Genomic DNA, 16,801 nt, shown 5'->3' on the forward strand with positions numbered 1-16,801 from the left:
GGCATGTGATTGGCTCGTTGCTGTCTCCGCTTCTTTTTCCCCGCATCAAGCGAGTGTGGAAGTTTGTAGCATTACGGCGGGACTTTTTTCTTCTTCTTCTTGCTGCTGCTAAAAATGCCGAAACGACCTTGTCCTTTCCCGGAAACGTTTTCCTCTCAATATAAAATACACGTCGGACAACAGGAGCTGAACAATTATGGAGTTTTTGGGAACATATACAGACAAGAAGTTTACGGTAAGTACATGTGTTCGCGGTGTTAGCTAATGCTATCGTCGTCGTTTGTGGCGCACATTTGATAGTTTTCTGTGCTGGCAGTCGTCGTGTAAACACCACATATATATAACCATATAACAGGCACCTTGAGCGTTTTTGGTGGATGTATTCATGTTCGTGTAAAGCGAGTAATCTTATACAACTCATGTGATGTCATCGGGGCCTGTTGACATTAAAAACCAGATATTAAAGGGCTGTTTGAAATGCTTTTCGACGCGTCAGTGCGCAGTCCTGGCTAGAAAGCTGAGTCAGTCACATGTCGTCCCACTTCACTACTTTCTCACAGAAAAGACAAAGAACTTGCTCTTCAATGGTGCCAAGGCTGTGATGGGCAAAATATGGACCGGAGAGGAAAGGTGCACCGACCCACAGCCCGCTGGGCCAGCTCAGATACCTGCATCATGCAACCAGACATTGCTGAGAGGACAGACACTGATTGGACATGATGGGAGACTGACGAGACTGAACACCACACAAGGTGAGTCTGAGCCAGTGGTGGAGTAAATATTCAATCAAGGTACTGATGTCACACTGCAGAACTACTCCACTGCAAGTAAAAGTCCTGCATTCAGGACTTACTGAAGTAAAAGTACAAAAGTGTCCAAACGCATCTGAACAGTGAGATCTACTGATGTAAACAGAGCAGGGGCACGCTAACGGAACCTGAAGCACTCACTGAACCTGCTCCTCCCCAAACAAAACTTCCCTAAGTGCAAAACTGCAGTCAGCAGTCCTCATTAAGTTGGTGAAAGGGTCTGCCATGTAAACAATAAAACAGTACTCACATGTCCAGAGTTTGGGAGAATAATTGGTCATTGTAACAGTAAAGTTAAGTGGTAATCAATCCCCAGCTTAACATGGAGACACTGTATGGGGTGGCACAACGAGGGACATTCATACTAAAATTACTGTAATTTTGGAAGAAACCAACTTAAATTGGATCGCCTTGTGGCCAGTATTGATGGGAGTAAAGACTGTACCAAAAAACAAAATATGGGAATGTGAGTATTTAACCCTCTGAACCCCAGGTGTTTTCAGAGCATTTTTTTTTCTCTTATTTACATTTTACTCTGAATATTGTCGCATGACCGTCTCAACAGGCTTCAGTGTCACTGAGGACTCAGAATTTAACATTTTTAACAAGATGTAGTTATTCCAAACGATCTAGCTGGGTGGTTCGTTCAGAAACACAGGAATCATTGGCTACAGAAGGCTGCAACCTACACATTTTCTTTAACATTAGTTTTTATTTTAAAATTGCACCCTAGAAGGGTCACTTGTAAACTGCAAGTAGAAGATATTTTTTTATTATTATTTTATAAATGGGCTGGAGAACAAGAAGTCCCGAAGCTGATGGTTAGTTCAGTTCATGCTTTTTACCAGCAGATGTCAGGGTTGTTGCAGATTTGGATGCTGAGTTTGGTTACCTCTTTTCTTTTGGCTCAATGCTCATCCTGTGTGCTGTATGTATTTGGAGTCTAGGTGCACCAGTGGCTTCAACAGGCTGCTGTGTGTGTCAGAAGAGCCAGGGGTCCAGGACATCGTGCTCCCAATGTGACCGTCTAGCCTGTTCCTCCTGCACCCGACAGTGCTCAAGCTGCTCCGGCCCCTGCTGCTCTGTCTGCAGCATTATAGAGTAAGTCCAAATTTGATTTATTTTTCTCCGTTTCCCAGAAGGCTTTAATGTACTAATGCACTGACATGACTACAAACTGTCAATATCAGCCATCATTGGAGTTAAAACACAGTATCTACACGAGTCTCATTTACACTCCATTATGATTAATTATCAGAGTAGCATTTTTTGCCACTTTGAATTGATTGAAAGTGTGTGTTTTAAAAACTAGGCATGTCTGCAAAGATTTGCCTCGTCCTGCACTTGCATTTTTTATTTTGAGTCATTAAAATGCAATATACATATTCGCTAATGTAGACGGGCCTAAAACACATTTCACTGTATACCTAGTTTAAATCCAGCTGCAGTGATAACTGTGTTTGTTTTCTAGTCGTGTCAACTTCAAAGTATAGTTAGATCTCTTTAAAACTGAGCGACTGTGCACGATGAGGTTAATTAGCTGTCACTTTGAAAATCACTTGCTTCGGCATTTAAGAGGTTTATGTGAGGTGCATTCTTTTGTGCTACAGACTACTGTAATGCACTGTAGTCATGTGCATTGAGGTCGCTGGACCAAAGAAATCCTGTAGGTTGGTTGTATTTGCCAAAAAGAAAACAAGATGCTTAGACGACTCACAAACAAGCCAAAAGCGTGTCCCCACTCAACCCTAAACCTTGTTGGGTTCTAATCAGTCTTGGCTGGAGTGCGAGGAAGTTGTAAACAGAGCTCTGAAAGTGAATTTGCTAGATGTTAAGACATCAAAAAGCAACAGAAGCAGGGAGGAAAATGGCTGCTTATTCATCTTTTGAGTATGAAGAAGCAAACTATGCACTTTTTATAGCCATCTTTCCAGTCAACAAGGGTGAGTATTTGATGCATGAAAGAACTCCGAGAACTTTTTGTTATTGCCTGATACAAGAGTTATTTTTGGCAACATGCAAAAAGAATAGTTTTGCATTGGTGTAACTTGTGTCCATGTTCCTAGAAATACTTTGTGTTTGCACATCATATTTTGCAGCTGGAGCTGAGATGTTAGAGCAGGTCAGCCATGATTCCCAATACGTAATACCTTAACCCTCTGAACATGTTTTCTTTAAAGGATCAGCAAAATTGTGGGCACTTGGAAAAGCTTTGTGTGTATATAGAAATTGCATTTTATTCCAATTTAAAAATGTATATATTTTTCAGAGAAATTCAACTTGTGTTTTTTTTTTTTTGACTGTTCTGCACAAAATGCAGTTTTGAGTTGTTCCCACTTCTAGCTATAATTGTCCTGATTCCATAGATTGTATACATATATAATACATGACAGTGCGTAAAATGTAAAAAGAGCAATAAATGGCTTGTTGGGGTTCAGAGGGTTTAAGCAAGACACTTTCATACAAACTGCTTATGATGCATGTGTAATATGGCGAGAAATGTTTTTGATGAAAGTCTAAATGTTTGTAATGTTTTCTCTTTGTTTCACAGTTACAGCGGGCAATATGATGAAGTACTATGCTGCAGCTGCTCGACGTAGGAGGACTATTGAAGGGATCAGGAGTTTATGCTTGAACATATGTCGTTGCCTCATGATATTAACAAGGCTGCATTTTATATGTGATATTTTTATGTGATCCAAATGTGTGTACATATATATATGTGTATTAATTGAATTCCAATATTAACTGAAATAAACTTGAACACTTTTGTATTGGTTATCTCTTTAATACAATTACAGCATAAATTTTAAATTAATTTAAGGGGCACAGCAAGGTAATTGTTGAATGATGCAAGAATCTAAATCGGATGAACAAAAATCTGCCCGTTAGCTACTACTGGCTACTGGGCGAACTATGTTTATGTTGTGGATGCATCAGCAGGTGGCAGCACACTTCAAGGACTCTGCTGAAGTGCTAGTCCCTTTCAGGGCGATGCACAAACCCTGCTTCCCCTCTGGATGAATGCATTTGTCTCACTATGCTAAAAAGAAGCACATTTTCAGCCACTTGAATGAAAGTTTTGTCTTGGCAATGAAAATGAGATTCTAGTCTGACCTTGGGGTCTGCGATCAAATTTATTTATATAAAAAAAAAAAAAAAAAAAAAAGAGACCCAGAGGTTGAATAGACCAGGGCTGCTGCAGCAGACAGTTTGGCTTCAATTATCCCTTCTGGACATGACCTTGAGTTGCAGTCATCACTTTCTCTTGGCTGAGGCTCGTCACTGATGATGACCGGTTTCAGGGTCAGCTATTGTACACTGAGTAATTGTTCTTGGTGGCATAAGTCCTGAACACTTGCTGTATGGAAATCAATCACATGACATGGTGTTATAGATATTAGCTTGGATGAGTGCACTTCCTGGAGCTTATTGCGAGTGAGCTGTTGAGTCACATCCCCTGCTCAGCAGGCCAGTTGTGGCTCTGGTCTTTGGGGAGCTCTGCAGTTGGTGTTGGGAGGGCACTGCTTGATTTCTGGCTGAATGAACAGACAGCTGCTGGCAGACGAGGCGTCAAGTTGTCTGCGCATTTCTTCATAATGCTCAGGTGGACATAAAACACTTGTATGGGAGACATTTAACTTATTTTATTGCAAATAAAACATTGACTCATGATAATCCGCCTTCATGTCCATAACTCGTGAATCTAAAGTATGTTTAGAGCAAGCTAAAAGTAATAATTTGATGTGTTTACATGACTGAAAAGATCAGTCAATAGACAAACTATTAAGCAAACTATTTTAAAGACTTTTGGGGGGGGGGCATTTTCATGCTTTATTGGATGGCGACAGAATGGAAGGGAGAGACGTGCAACATAGGGCCCTTGGACCGGATTCAAACCCAGCGTCGCTGCAACAAGGACTTGGTGTTATGCACTCAACCAACAGGGTTAAGGAAAGTGATTCATCAAGAAAAAAATGTATGTAAAACAGTAAAGTAACATCCAACAACATGCAGCCTGTTATACTAATGGTCATATGATACCAGTTACCAGTGAATACATTTTTTTGCCTTTTTCAGCTTTATTAATAGTGGTATAGAAACAGAGTGAAAGGGGACAACCTGCAGGATAAGGGGTCCACCATGGATTCAAACCCGGGCCCACTGTGATGCAAGGACTAAGCCTTAATGGTATGTGATCTAGCCATCGGAACACTCATTGCTTCAATATTATCGAGTATAGAAAAATAACTTGTCTTTCAATACCTAAGGAGTCAGTCTTGCACATAAGTTAGTCAGATATGTTATGTAAGTCAACATACATGATTTAAAAGAAGTCAGTGTTGACTTTTGGTTTCACATGGGTCACTATGTGAAACACGTTCAGTATTAGTTTGACTAGTACATCATCCCAGCTCTATACATATGTATGTATTCTATACTGTATACTGGTGATTAGAAACCTATTTTTGATAGGTCAAAAACAAATATTATCTGGGAGAAAATATGTTCCCTTGTTAGGTCCACACATGAACACACACCATGCTAAGAGCAGTGTTGGGTTAGGTGCTTTGCTCAAGGGCACCTCAACCTGTCAGTCCTGGGATTCTAACCTGCAACCCCCTGGTTAAAAGACCAATTCTCTAACCTATAAGCCACGGGCTGAGTATGTTTTTTGTGTCTGGAAAAGTTTATCTTTTGGAATAATGAGTCAAAGCGACCCTGTAGTATCTGAAGTCTTATGTTGAACATTAGAAAGTCACTAAATTATCCAGTTGTTTCATTCAATTTCCTTTGATCCATCATTATATCTGTGCCTCCTGTTGTATCCACAAGAAGGATAATGTAATGCATCTACAAAGAATAAAGGAAACACTTGAGCTCCAGATAAAGACCACACAGATGTGGTTTCGGCTCGACTCGCCTGTCTGTCGTTGACTTATTAGAAGGAAGGATGCTAATGCTCCTCTCCACTCCCTGCTCTCTGTTAACTCCATAATGATGTGTTTATGTACCTTCAAACAGCAGCTGTCAAGGTTTTCAGCTCATCCTCATCCATGATATTCAAGCATTCCTTTAAAATAAAAAGGTCACAGTGCGCTCCCCCTCACCAATGTCTGGGTGTCTGCGAGGAGAAGGGGGCCACACAGTCACCCACGGCGCTGCAGACAGGACCCACTGCAGTCGGCCAGCGGGAGCACGTGGCTTTGTCTTTCACCCATTCTTGTGGGGACCAGCTGTGGTCTGAGTGCGGCGAGCGTCAAGCCCAGTGATGCTGCTGCTATAAATATGCGTCAACGAGTGTGAGTAAGTGACAGCTGTACAGTGGACCAAGGACACACTGTCTTGGCACTGTCAGGGCGAGCCACTCCAAAAAAGGCAAACCCAGTGTGAGGGCACTAGTTGATATGTATTTATGCACTTGCAGCAACTGATGTGTGGTATATAAGGTTGAGATTGTAGCTTCACTGACTTAAATGTTGACTATAATGGTCCCTTGGTAAGATTTCTTGCACCAGACTAATTGGGAATTATTATTATTCTTTATTCTTGTGATTTTTTTGAAAGTCAAAAGAACTGCTCCTCCAAAATTAAGTGGATGATAACCATATGCATCTGTGTTCATAGGGAGGGAGGAGAAGAAAACTACCCATGCATATGTGTGTGTGTGTGTGTGTGTGCGTGCGTGCGTTGTCTGTACACAAGTGCATGTGTGACTGTGTTTGTGTGCCCTTTTCAAGTGTGACCACCTGTCTTTTGTTAAGAAATAAATAAATAAACACAGGCCACACCAGCTGTCCCTGGCAGTCCGTCCCTTCAGAGGTCAAGGGCTCCCACCGCTGGCCTTGTTGAGGTGGTGGACACTTACAACTTTCCTCTCAACTTCTCTCAAGTACCTCTAAACACACACACACACACACACACACACACACAGCCAAATGAGCTCGGCTTTGAGCCTTCGGAGAGGAATGTTTTATTACACCATCGAGTTACACTGCACATATCCCAGCTCGTCACCCTGCAGCTAAGCCCTATCACATGGCCCCGACTTTCCATGTGAAGGTTTGGGTCCATAAGAAAAGCACAAACACACACCAGGCAGCCTAAGCCCTGGATCCCGTTAGGCAGATGTGAGATGTTGCTGCCAGCGAGCGTTCTGAGGCCTGCTGCTGTGGATGTTTACAGTGCGAGAGGTGGCCTCAGCACTGTAGAGGGCCCTTATTTACTGTGAGCTGGCTGAGGCTCTTCAGGGTGTTTATGAATGATCTTGGGAGGACATTGTTTTCTTTATGTCGGAGCTGCCTGGCTAGCGCCGCTCTGTCGTCTGTTTGTGCATAAAGTACGTGCTGGGGAGCTGGGCCAGACAATAGCCTGGCTGAGCTGCTGCCCACGCACACAATAGAGTGGTGGGATGAGGCCGAGGTTTGGGGCCGTGGTTTTGGGGGCTGTGGGGGTGGAGGTAGGATAGATGGGGGGCAGGGGCAGTTAGATGTGGCCCTTTTCTATATTCCCAGAACGGGTGAGCTAGGATTGGGGGGAGGGCGGTGGGAACCCGAGCACATCCCCATTGGGATCACGTAGCAGAGCAGCTGGATTTCTTTCATGGTGCAGCAGGGAAATAATTAAAAGTTCTTGCCATTCAAAGTGTCCAGTGAATTGGCATGAAGTAGACACATATTTGGTAGGTTTGTTTTCTTGTAAATAGATGTGTGTGCGCGCGCGTGCGTGCATGCGTGTGTGTGTGGCATATATAGCTAATAATTATAGAACAAAGTTAACAGGCTTTGTTCTCCGAGGGGTTTATCTCTTTTGGAGAGTATTGGCAACAGGTCAGGAACAATGGGATCTTGAAATTGCTCCGTCCTTGAGCTGAGTTTATGGTTTCAGAGGGATGGGGCCTGTAAGACCGGCAGTATTATCACTTTCTGTTGTCTCTGTACACATTGCAGTGCTGCCCACACACACACTATCTGGCTGATTGTTGCTGCTGCGTGTCAGACGAGGGCTCTTCTACAATGTTCTCTTGTTGTTGGTGAATCTGAGTCTACTTTAAAAATGTTCTAATTAAATTCAGAGCTCACTCTTATTGTTACTGGGGTTTTTTTTTTTTTAAAGAGTCAAATATTTCACTTATAGTTTGATAGAATTCAAGCACTTAGGACCAAACATTTCCAGACTTTCATAGCATCTAAATTGTTAATTAAAAATGCAATTGCAAAATATTAATTATTATAATTTACAGAATTAATTTATACCCAAAGTAATTGTTTATTAAAACTGTATTCGACCAGCTGTTTATATGAACTTTGATCATATGTTTTCAGGGGTTTTCTACAATAATTATAAGGCTTTTAAACCTTTTTCAGCACCACCTAAGCTGAATGAATGACTGAATTGTGACTTTTCCCAGGTCTAATGGTTGTAGTTGGTCCACAGTGGACTTCTTTAGCAACTTTTGTTTAAGGTTTTTGGGTGTCTTTTGTACACAGATGTGGTAACAATAATGGTCCAAAAATAATGTAAGATTGCATCATTTTTTAATTAAAAAACGTAAAAGTTTTCTATCGGGAATCGCTGGTTACGATCATGATTATTTAAGTGTAAGGGACCAATATGTGATTTATCTAGCTATGAATGAGTGGAGGATTGTTTCATCTCAAATATTAAAAGATTTTTGGAATTCCATGTGTTTGTGTAGATAACACCAGATTTATGTTGAAAAGAAGCATTTTTCAGTGAGTCCACTCACATTCAAGCAAATTCCTAACCTTAAAAACATAAAATTTGCTTAACTTGAAGAACTTTTTTTTAAAAAAGTAAAAGTATTTTGTCTGAATTTGATCTTAAGGTGTGAGTGCAACGAAATATATTAGTAAATAAATGAAATCCACACAAAGAAAGAAAGTTGTTCAGTTTAATTCTATGCATAATCTTAAGAAATACCTAAATCAAGATTGTCACATTTTCACAGCACACGCACACAAGCACACTCCAAAAGCGCAAACAAAGAAAATGCACATACAGTTATAGATCAAAAGTAAATTGCCTCAATATCTAAGCAATGTCAATTCTGCATAAAGATTGTCCTCTAATCTCTACACCACTAACACTGAAGCAATTGATTACTATAAAATATACCTTTCTTATTAAAAAATTATATTAAATTCTAATGGCACTTCTACAAATTCTATTAAAAAGATTTTCTTTTGACATTTAGAAGCTTTTACTGTTTTTGTTTTTTTTACCAAATTAAAACTGAAACAGTCAAATGTTGCACAAGAAGCAAATGCAACAATAAATATTTCTCATGATTATACACAATTTCACAGTTGTAACCTGCAGAGGACAAAATTCCAGTATCGGTAATGTCTTTTTTTTTTTTTTTTTTATAATACAGCATGAGTTAGGCAAACACAGCCCTCAATCAAGAGCAGCGCTGTTTCCATAGAAGTCAACAATCAAAATCTCAGTGTTTCACATTCAACAGTGACACTAACTAAAGGAACAGATTGTAAGTTCCCAGTAGTAATGGCTATAAAAAGCCAAAATCACAAAAAAAATGCTTGTTTTCAGTTTAACAACATCCCAAAACAGATTTATTCACATGAACAAAAATGGTCAAATGAATTTCAAACGTAATCTCTCGCAAAGCAGCAAAAAAATAAATGGACTTTTAGTTTGTTTGATTTTTTTTTTACATGTTAGAAAAACAACAGTTGGAACAACAGTTGTGAATCACTTCAGAGGGCTTCTGTCGATGTGATGTGAACTTTACCGCTGCAGTCGAGGGCAAAAATAGAACGTACGATATAGAAAAAGGGCTTCTCCAGATGCAACACCTATCCGTGTGTCTACAAGGCACATTTGGTGATCATCCTGGAGGTATAAATAAAGACTGCAAACAATACAAGAGAAAACTTCTTCACATATCGTTAGTTTTTTCTACCTCTGTACACATGTACATTCGAGAATCAAGCAATTTCATTTGCACCACATAAGAAATGTTCCTTCAAAAAGAAAAACTGAAACCGTGACAAAAATCTACATTCCTGCGTGTTCTGATTGAAATATACATTATTAACACTAGCTATGTATCTGAAATATATTGTTCTAACCAAAAGTGATTAAACGCTCGGGGCATGCGAGAGCGGCAGGAGTGTTTGTGCAACTTAACAGGTGAGACAAATCACATTTCTTGTAGAGATTTTGTGTAATTCTGGGAGAAATGATTTGACTCTCACTCCACTTCAAGGGCTCCTACCTTAGAGATGCTGACAAACCATTGCATGTGAAGTGGGTTTTTTTGTGTCCTGAAAGAAGTTTCGATGACTTATTAACATAAAAAAACCAACAACAAAAAGACCCCTTAGGGTGCTGAAATGGAAAGGTAGTCAGCACCTACATTTGACCTGTGTTGTCACAGTTGCCAGACATATTATTTTCAGTCAATACGTTTACTTAATCTAGCACTTGGGGGAAACCATACTCTGATATTCTCTTGATGGATGTGCAATCAAATCACTGGTATCTCCTCCATGTGGAGGAACAATGAAGCGTTTATCTACTGCATGCTGGGATGGGATGGGGGGGCTCTGATGCCTCCAAACAATACACCTGTTTACAGTGTCCTTGGTCTCCCTTTGCTAAATACATTTCTCACATTCCAGTGGCTCCATTCAATACAGAAAAGTGCAAAGAGAGACTTGTGCTGCCTTTTCTCCCGACAGCCAGCAGAGATACACAATGATCCCTTGAGAACTACCTGGGATTTGGTGGTGGTGGTGGTGGTGGTGGTGGCGGGAGGGGGGACAATGCCTGTATTGTCTTGTTTCTATAGGTAGCCAGTGCCGTATCGGTGTGGCTGTGCTTGTGAAAAATGTTTCCTGTGGCAGAACAGCAGCCAGAGCGGCGTGAACTGTTCTGATTTGTAGTGAGTCCAATCAAATCTTAAATATGGACGAGGAACCGAACTCCCTGGAGGAAGACTTTAAGAGACTGCAGCCTTAATAAGACACCTCATGTGTCATAACACGGAAAAACGAAAACAGTTTGATAAATAGAATATATATTTACATTAAATATACATTATAGTAAGAAATAGCAGCCTAGACAATAGTGTTGAAACTATATGCATGCTAAAAACAAGTGCTTCTCTATTCTCCATGTGACAAATCTTGAGATTTCTACACGGTATATTAAAATACAATTACAGTAACTCGATTTGCACAGAGAAAAATGAACACACAGTTCCCCCCCTAAAAAACAGTTAATGAGTACCAAAGATCGCTAGGCAAGACGGGTGTCTTTTTCAAGCTTATAGAAAATAAGAAGTACACCTACAAGTTAAACCCTGAACCAAAGTCAAACTAATAAATAAATTCTGATCAAGTCTTCTCAGGACAGATTAGACAGATATCATGAACTTTTAGTGCTACGCCCCCAGATAGCATGTGTGTGAACAAATCCGCCCCCCCAAAAAAAGACATTCTTTCAATGTCAAAGGACAGCATCACTAAAGGCTTCATCAGTAGTAACATACACAAATACAGTAAGAAGATATGATGTGAGACGGTTAATTGGAAAAAAAAGAAAAGTCAAATTGAGCTGAATGGCACAAAGTATCCACCTGTCTCCCTCCCTCTCCGTCTGCTGAGGGTTTACCCCAACACCGTGTCAGTGTACCCTTTATGCCATACCAGGCAATAACAAGGTAATTTACTGGCAACTATTATGCTTCTAACCCAAACAAGTCAATGAATTTTAAATTGATAAGAGCTTGATTTAGGTGCTTTTATTACATTCTATTAAATTATTTCACTAAGCAGGCTCAATTACCTTTGTTACCACCTGGTATGTGATCCCGATTTTTTTTTAAAAGGCCAGAAAACACAAGAAGGCAAAGTGATATATCTAAAGTGTTAGGGATTTAAGTAGGCACCAGTGTTTTACAGGCATTTCTTCACACCTCCTCTTGATTACACAACTTCTTTTTAAAAGTAGAAAATTAGAAGGCCATCCCAAAAGAAGAACGGTGATATGATGGTCTGCCTGCCTCTCAATATAAACAACATCTTCATTTCAACCAAACAAAAACTCTACTTTCATTAAAAAAAAGAAAATAGTTATACTTCCAGTAGTCAGACTTCATTACTTTTGCTGCCTTATGATAGTTTACTTGTTAAGGACTAAAGAAATCGCCCCAAAAAATAAATAATAATAATAATAATAATAATAATAATAATAATAATAATAATGTAGGAGTTAAAAAAATCATATATTGCTACTTATGGACGGTTCTGATCTCCCATGTGCACAAATAAAACTGACGATTGTATTAACATATGTTAGCATTAGCTATCACCCATTTGGATGCAAATATACTCCTCAAAGTAACTCAACAGACAAGATAGAAACAAACAAGTGCATCTTCTGATTTGTTCACCTTCGTCCACCTCGGATCCAGTTTAGATTTCACAGCATCCATATTTATCTGAAACACCTTCAACCATCGCGATGTTGACTGTGACACAGAAAATCGCTCCAGTTTTTAACATTGCTACATCTTTAACTTGAGAAATGCCACATGGGGTAGAATCCAGAGATAATCTCCAACAACATGTGTGTACTAACAGGGAAAGTGTTCAGTAGTAGTATTCATTGTATGCAAAGATGTCATGGCACTGGTGAGAGGTGTTTTATCCAATGGCGAGAGTCTTGACAAGGCCACAGTGAAACTTCCTGATGTGGCGGTAGAGGTCCCCAGACTGGGTGAAGCGCCTTTCGCACCACTTACAGGCGTGAGGCTTCTCACGTGTGTGAACTACAGCATGCCGACTCAAGTTATGAGAGTACTGGAAGCTCTTGCCACACTGGCCGCAGGTGTATGGCTTCTCGCCAGAGTGTGTGCGCTCGTGGCGCTTAAGGGTGTACATGCAGGAGAAGGTCTTGTTGCACTGCATGCAGGTGGGGACCGAGCCATCGGGGGACAGCTTGGAGCGGGCGCCATCCTTCTCGCGGAAGTGTGAGCTGAGGTGCAGTTGCAGCACATGGGGGCTGGGGAAGACTTTGCTGCAGAGGGGGCACACACACACCTGTTGCCCCGGGGGCAGGAGCACCCCGCTGGAGGTGGAGATGTCTGAAGAGGCCAAGTCGTCCTCCTCCTCCTCCTCGCTGTCCCCCAGCAGCCTTCCCCTCCTCTCCTCTACCTCCCTGCCCGGGGCGCCCTCCCTCCCTCTGCAGGCCTCCCCCTCCTCGTCCATCAGGTCCTCCTCCTGGGAGAGCAGGGCGGCTGTGGAGCCGTTGTTGCCTGGGAAGAGGGCAGCGAACCCTGTCACCACTGAGCTCCTGGCACTATTCCCAAAGCGCTGGCTCTCAGGGCTCATCGGCTCACTGTCCTCCTGCTCTGACAGCAAGTCGTGTTCGTCTTTAACAAGTGGCTCAGTGCCCTGCTGCTGGCTGTCGAGGGCCAGCTGTCCCGAGACATAGGAGGGGTGTAAGGGATCTCTGCTAGACAGAGGCTTGAAAGACAAATCCAGTGCACAGTCCATGTCATCTGAAGCCCGGGACCTCTGGGACAGCGATACGGTGGAACTACTGACATCAGCTTTTGTTTTTCCAGCTGTTTGGACGCAGGGCTCGGCCTCTGCTGACAAATAATTGACACCTACAAGGTCCGGGGACCTGCCAGAGTGACCGTTTGCCTTCTGCCTGCTCCGTGCAGACCTATCACAATCTGTGACAGCCAGCCTGACTTCGCTGTTGTCCATGTCAAACTCTTGTGCAGGGGGGGCCCTGTGAAGCCCCTGAGACTGTGTCTGGGGCTGTCGCCGGATGAGCTGCTTACTGTGCAGCTCGTCTTCTGAGGAATTTTCCCTGTCCAGACAGCTGAGTCCCAAACCCTCGCTCATCTTTTCATCCAGAGAGGAGAGCTCCTTATCTTTAAGCTTGCCTTTACACACTTTCACTATATCATACATGTGGAGGTAACTGGCTGCTGCCAGGACATCCTCCACCGGGAGGGAGCTGAATTCCAACTTCCCCTCATACATAAATTCAAGGAGCAGACTGAAAGCCGGGGCTGTCACAATGTCACTGTTGAGATGCACAACGTCCCTTTTGTCCAGCTGGTCCCTGTAGAAGAGATGGAAGTACATGCTGCAGGAGGCCAGCACGGCTCTGTGCGCTTTGAATCGAGCCTCCCCGACAAGAACAGTGCAGTCACAGAGGAAACCTTGGTGACGCTGCTGACTCAGACACTGCAGCAACTGGCGGCTATGGTCTGGGAACTCCATTCTTCCTTCATAACCTGGTGAAAAACAGGAAAAACAGGATACTGGATAAACGGAATGAAGCCATTTAGAGGGCACAGCGGTGCTGCTATCGCATATCAGAGAGCAGGCACGGAGCAGCCAAAAAGCAGGAATAACTAAAGCGAAGTCATTCTAAAAGTGAGCAAACATACAAGACAATAAACCTGCCATACTTAAAAATACAAGTTCATAAAAGCATAAGCAATGACAAAACTTTACTCAGAGATATTAAATCCACCTAAAGAGGGCTACATCCTCAACTTTATCCAACTTGAGAACATAAATCCTACATTCTTTCCAGTGGTGCAGGATACGCTACGCTGCGCTCACCCACCCATGTGTCACGGTGTAAACGGATCCACGCTCCAAATTATCCCCAAGTATTCCGGTTTGTAGTTAGTCTTCTTCCGAAATTTGCACACACACAAAAAAAGAAAAGTGACGCACCGGCGCGTTTCCGATCGCACAAGATGAAAAACCCCAGCGGTATCTACAGAACCCAGGAGCCGGATTGATAGCACTCGTCCATCGGAGGGAGGAAGGAAGAAGCAGTGTAACGTGAAAAAATAAGAGCAGTGCAGAGTGAGTAAACTGGTGCTCTGTTTGCTAATTACACTGCAAGCTGTGGAGTCAGCTGCTCTGACATCACCGCAATGGAAACGCTACCTCCAGCTGTGCTTCCCTTTATGCCATATGTTAACTCTGGGCTACGCAGTCCAAAGTACACACACAACTTAAGAAGGAACGAGTAGATTTATAAATGTCACACGACTACACCTGATTTTTAACTTTTTTTTTTAATCGGGGAATTTATCACCAAAGCATAAAAACGCTTTGTGGCCATTTTACGCACTCATCCCGTCACACGCACAATATTTGTTTAAAGATGATAATTCAAAACAGAAAATGGCAGATAAGAAGACAAAAAAAGTGAACAAAAAATATTAAACTTTGATGCTACCGAGGAGAATGTGCATAAGTATGATTTAGCGCGTTATTTTTTTAGTAGGAGAATAAATAAAAGTGTAAAAGAGGAGACAGGAGAAAGCCAAGGGCGCAGTAAACCGAGCTCCATGTCCGTGTTGGGAAACGCATTGCTAGGAGCCTTTTAAACAGCAGAGGAACTCACAGCAACTGCGCTGAACGAAGCAACGAAGAGGGGGACACACTCTTTAACTTTCGCTTCCTCCTCCGTTTTCGAAAAAGCAACAAAACGCCGCACTAACATTTATCTCCGCCCCGGTTCGTCGTGTTCTCTCCTAGAAGTCCCGACGTCCTTTCATGATGTTGCGGCCAGATGTTCGCTTCTCCTTGTCGTTTCTTGAGCTTCAGTCCGACCCTGGCAAGGCAGGCTGCACTCAGCCGCTGCTGTGTGTCAAGCAGGTTGATAATGGCACAACTCTCGCGATATCCCCGCGGCCACAATAAGTTCTGTACTACTCCGTGAATTCACACAGCGGCAGCAAGTAGCAGAGTACACTGGGAACATCAACTGGCAGTCTTATTAAAACACCTGTCCCGCGAGCAGAGGAGGGCTTTTACTGTGATGGAGCCGGAAGTATGGCAAAGTGGAGGAATGGACGAACAGAGAGCTTTTAAATAACATACACTTGTAGAAATAGTAGAATTTTCCAGATTTTTATACATACAGCATTTTTCCAGATACCCACAAGTGTCTTGACTATTGGAAAGAAGAAATTGTGTCTCCACATGCTATACATATCCTACATACACAACCTCGCCTCTCCTGTCCTCTCCTCTCTGCTCTGTGTAAACAGATTTTCACTGAATATTTGTCACTTGACCGTTCATCTCAGCAGAATCAATCATGGCTTCCCAGTGTCGCTGAGGAGCAGAATTTAATGTTTTTAACAGGATCTAGTTATTCCAAACGCTTTATTTTTGGTGGCATTTTAAATGAGATATGTAGAATAAAGTGATTTTGACAAAAATATCACAATTTTAAGCTCCGTTTTGGTTACTTTTTGTAACAGAACCTATGATCAGTTCAGGGATTGTCTGAATGTTCAAAGTTTGACAATAATGCCTGTTTTTACAGTTTCTTTCTACACTTTTCATCCAGACCTGTTGAAAATATTAAGATTTTAAAAAGTTTGAATGTAAATTTGATTAGCAAGCTTCCCAAAAAAAATTCCCATGTCTTTTTTTTGCTGTGGATGAAAGAAACACCTTTGTGTCAGAAAGAATTGGCATGCAAGAATTATAAATCACGCTTTGTTCATTTGGAGGGTCAGTGGACTATTGGGAACTTTTTAAGGGCTCTCTAATCCTGCTTTGGGTTGTGGAATTCCCTGGCACCACACCACCCAGAGCCTTTGTTTTCTCAGACCACACCAGGTCCTGGCTGTGACTTTTTTGCCTAAATTGTCTGAAGACAGGAATATTTCTGATTTATGTGGACTACATTTGGAAAACAGTCACATAAAATACACACACACGGTCTCCTGTGTCTGTTCTGTAATTGTTAAAGCTAGAGATGGTGGCACAGTGGAGAAACAGGGGCTTGAGGTTGCAGCTGCTCAGCTGCCCCCCCCCCCCCCGTCCCTCCCTGTGCTCCCCCAACTGCTTCAGTCACCTTTGCCCTGTGTTCCAGCTGCCGTGTGTTTTGAAAGGGCCATTTGCAGCTCCTCACAGCCTTCTGACACAGAGGGGAATAATGTG

At 42.1% G+C, this 16,801-nt stretch overlaps 2 protein-coding genes across 3 annotated transcripts; one reads left to right on the forward strand and one right to left on the reverse strand.

Annotated features, from left to right (window-relative positions):
* Positions 1-62: 62 nt before the first annotated feature.
* Positions 63-3,583, forward strand: siva1 (SIVA1, apoptosis-inducing factor). The gene is made up of 4 exons (XM_059352943.1): positions 63-235; positions 561-752; positions 1,757-1,910; positions 3,361-3,583. Exons 1-4 carry the CDS (start codon positions 115-117, stop codon positions 3,407-3,409), a joined length of 516 nt encoding a protein of 171 aa, XP_059208926.1. The 5' UTR covers positions 63-114; the 3' UTR covers positions 3,410-3,583.
* Positions 3,584-8,710: 5,127 nt separating this feature from the next.
* On the reverse strand, positions 8,711-15,463 carry zbtb42 (zinc finger and BTB domain containing 42). 2 transcript variants are annotated; one of them, XM_059353845.1, is made up of 2 exons: positions 15,346-15,463; positions 8,711-14,115 (listed from the first exon to the last, which is right to left on the reverse strand). In XM_059353845.1, exon 2 carries the CDS (start codon positions 14,099-14,101, stop codon positions 12,506-12,508), a length of 1,596 nt encoding a protein of 531 aa, XP_059209828.1. In that variant the 5' UTR covers positions 14,102-14,115; positions 15,346-15,463; the 3' UTR covers positions 8,711-12,505. The 2 variants fall into 2 exon arrangements, with proteins under 2 accessions (XP_059209828.1, XP_059209827.1); XM_059353844.1 differs by lacking the exon at positions 15,346-15,463 and adding an exon at positions 14,454-14,645.
* Between the last annotated feature and the right edge of the window lie 1,338 nt (positions 15,464-16,801).

This window comes from Centropristis striata, chromosome 16, assembly GCF_030273125.1.
Source record: "Centropristis striata isolate RG_2023a ecotype Rhode Island chromosome 16, C.striata_1.0, whole genome shotgun sequence".
Classification (NCBI taxonomy): domain Eukaryota; kingdom Metazoa; phylum Chordata; class Actinopteri; order Perciformes; family Serranidae; genus Centropristis; species Centropristis striata.

What these genes read in the sequence shown, in the direction of transcription:
- siva1 (XM_059352943.1), top strand. Translation starts at nt 115, where the DNA reads ATGCCGAAACGACCTTGTCCTTTCCCGGAAACGTTTTCCTCTCAATAT. An exon ending in ATACAGACAAGAAGTTTACG is followed by an intron (nt 236 to 560) that starts GTAAGTACATGT and finishes ACTTTCTCACAG; the next exon opens with AAAAGACAAAGAACTTGCTC. An exon ending in TCTGTCTGCAGCATTATAGA is followed by an intron (nt 1,911 to 3,360) that starts GTAAGTCCAAAT and finishes TTTGTTTCACAG; the next exon opens with TTACAGCGGGCAATATGATG.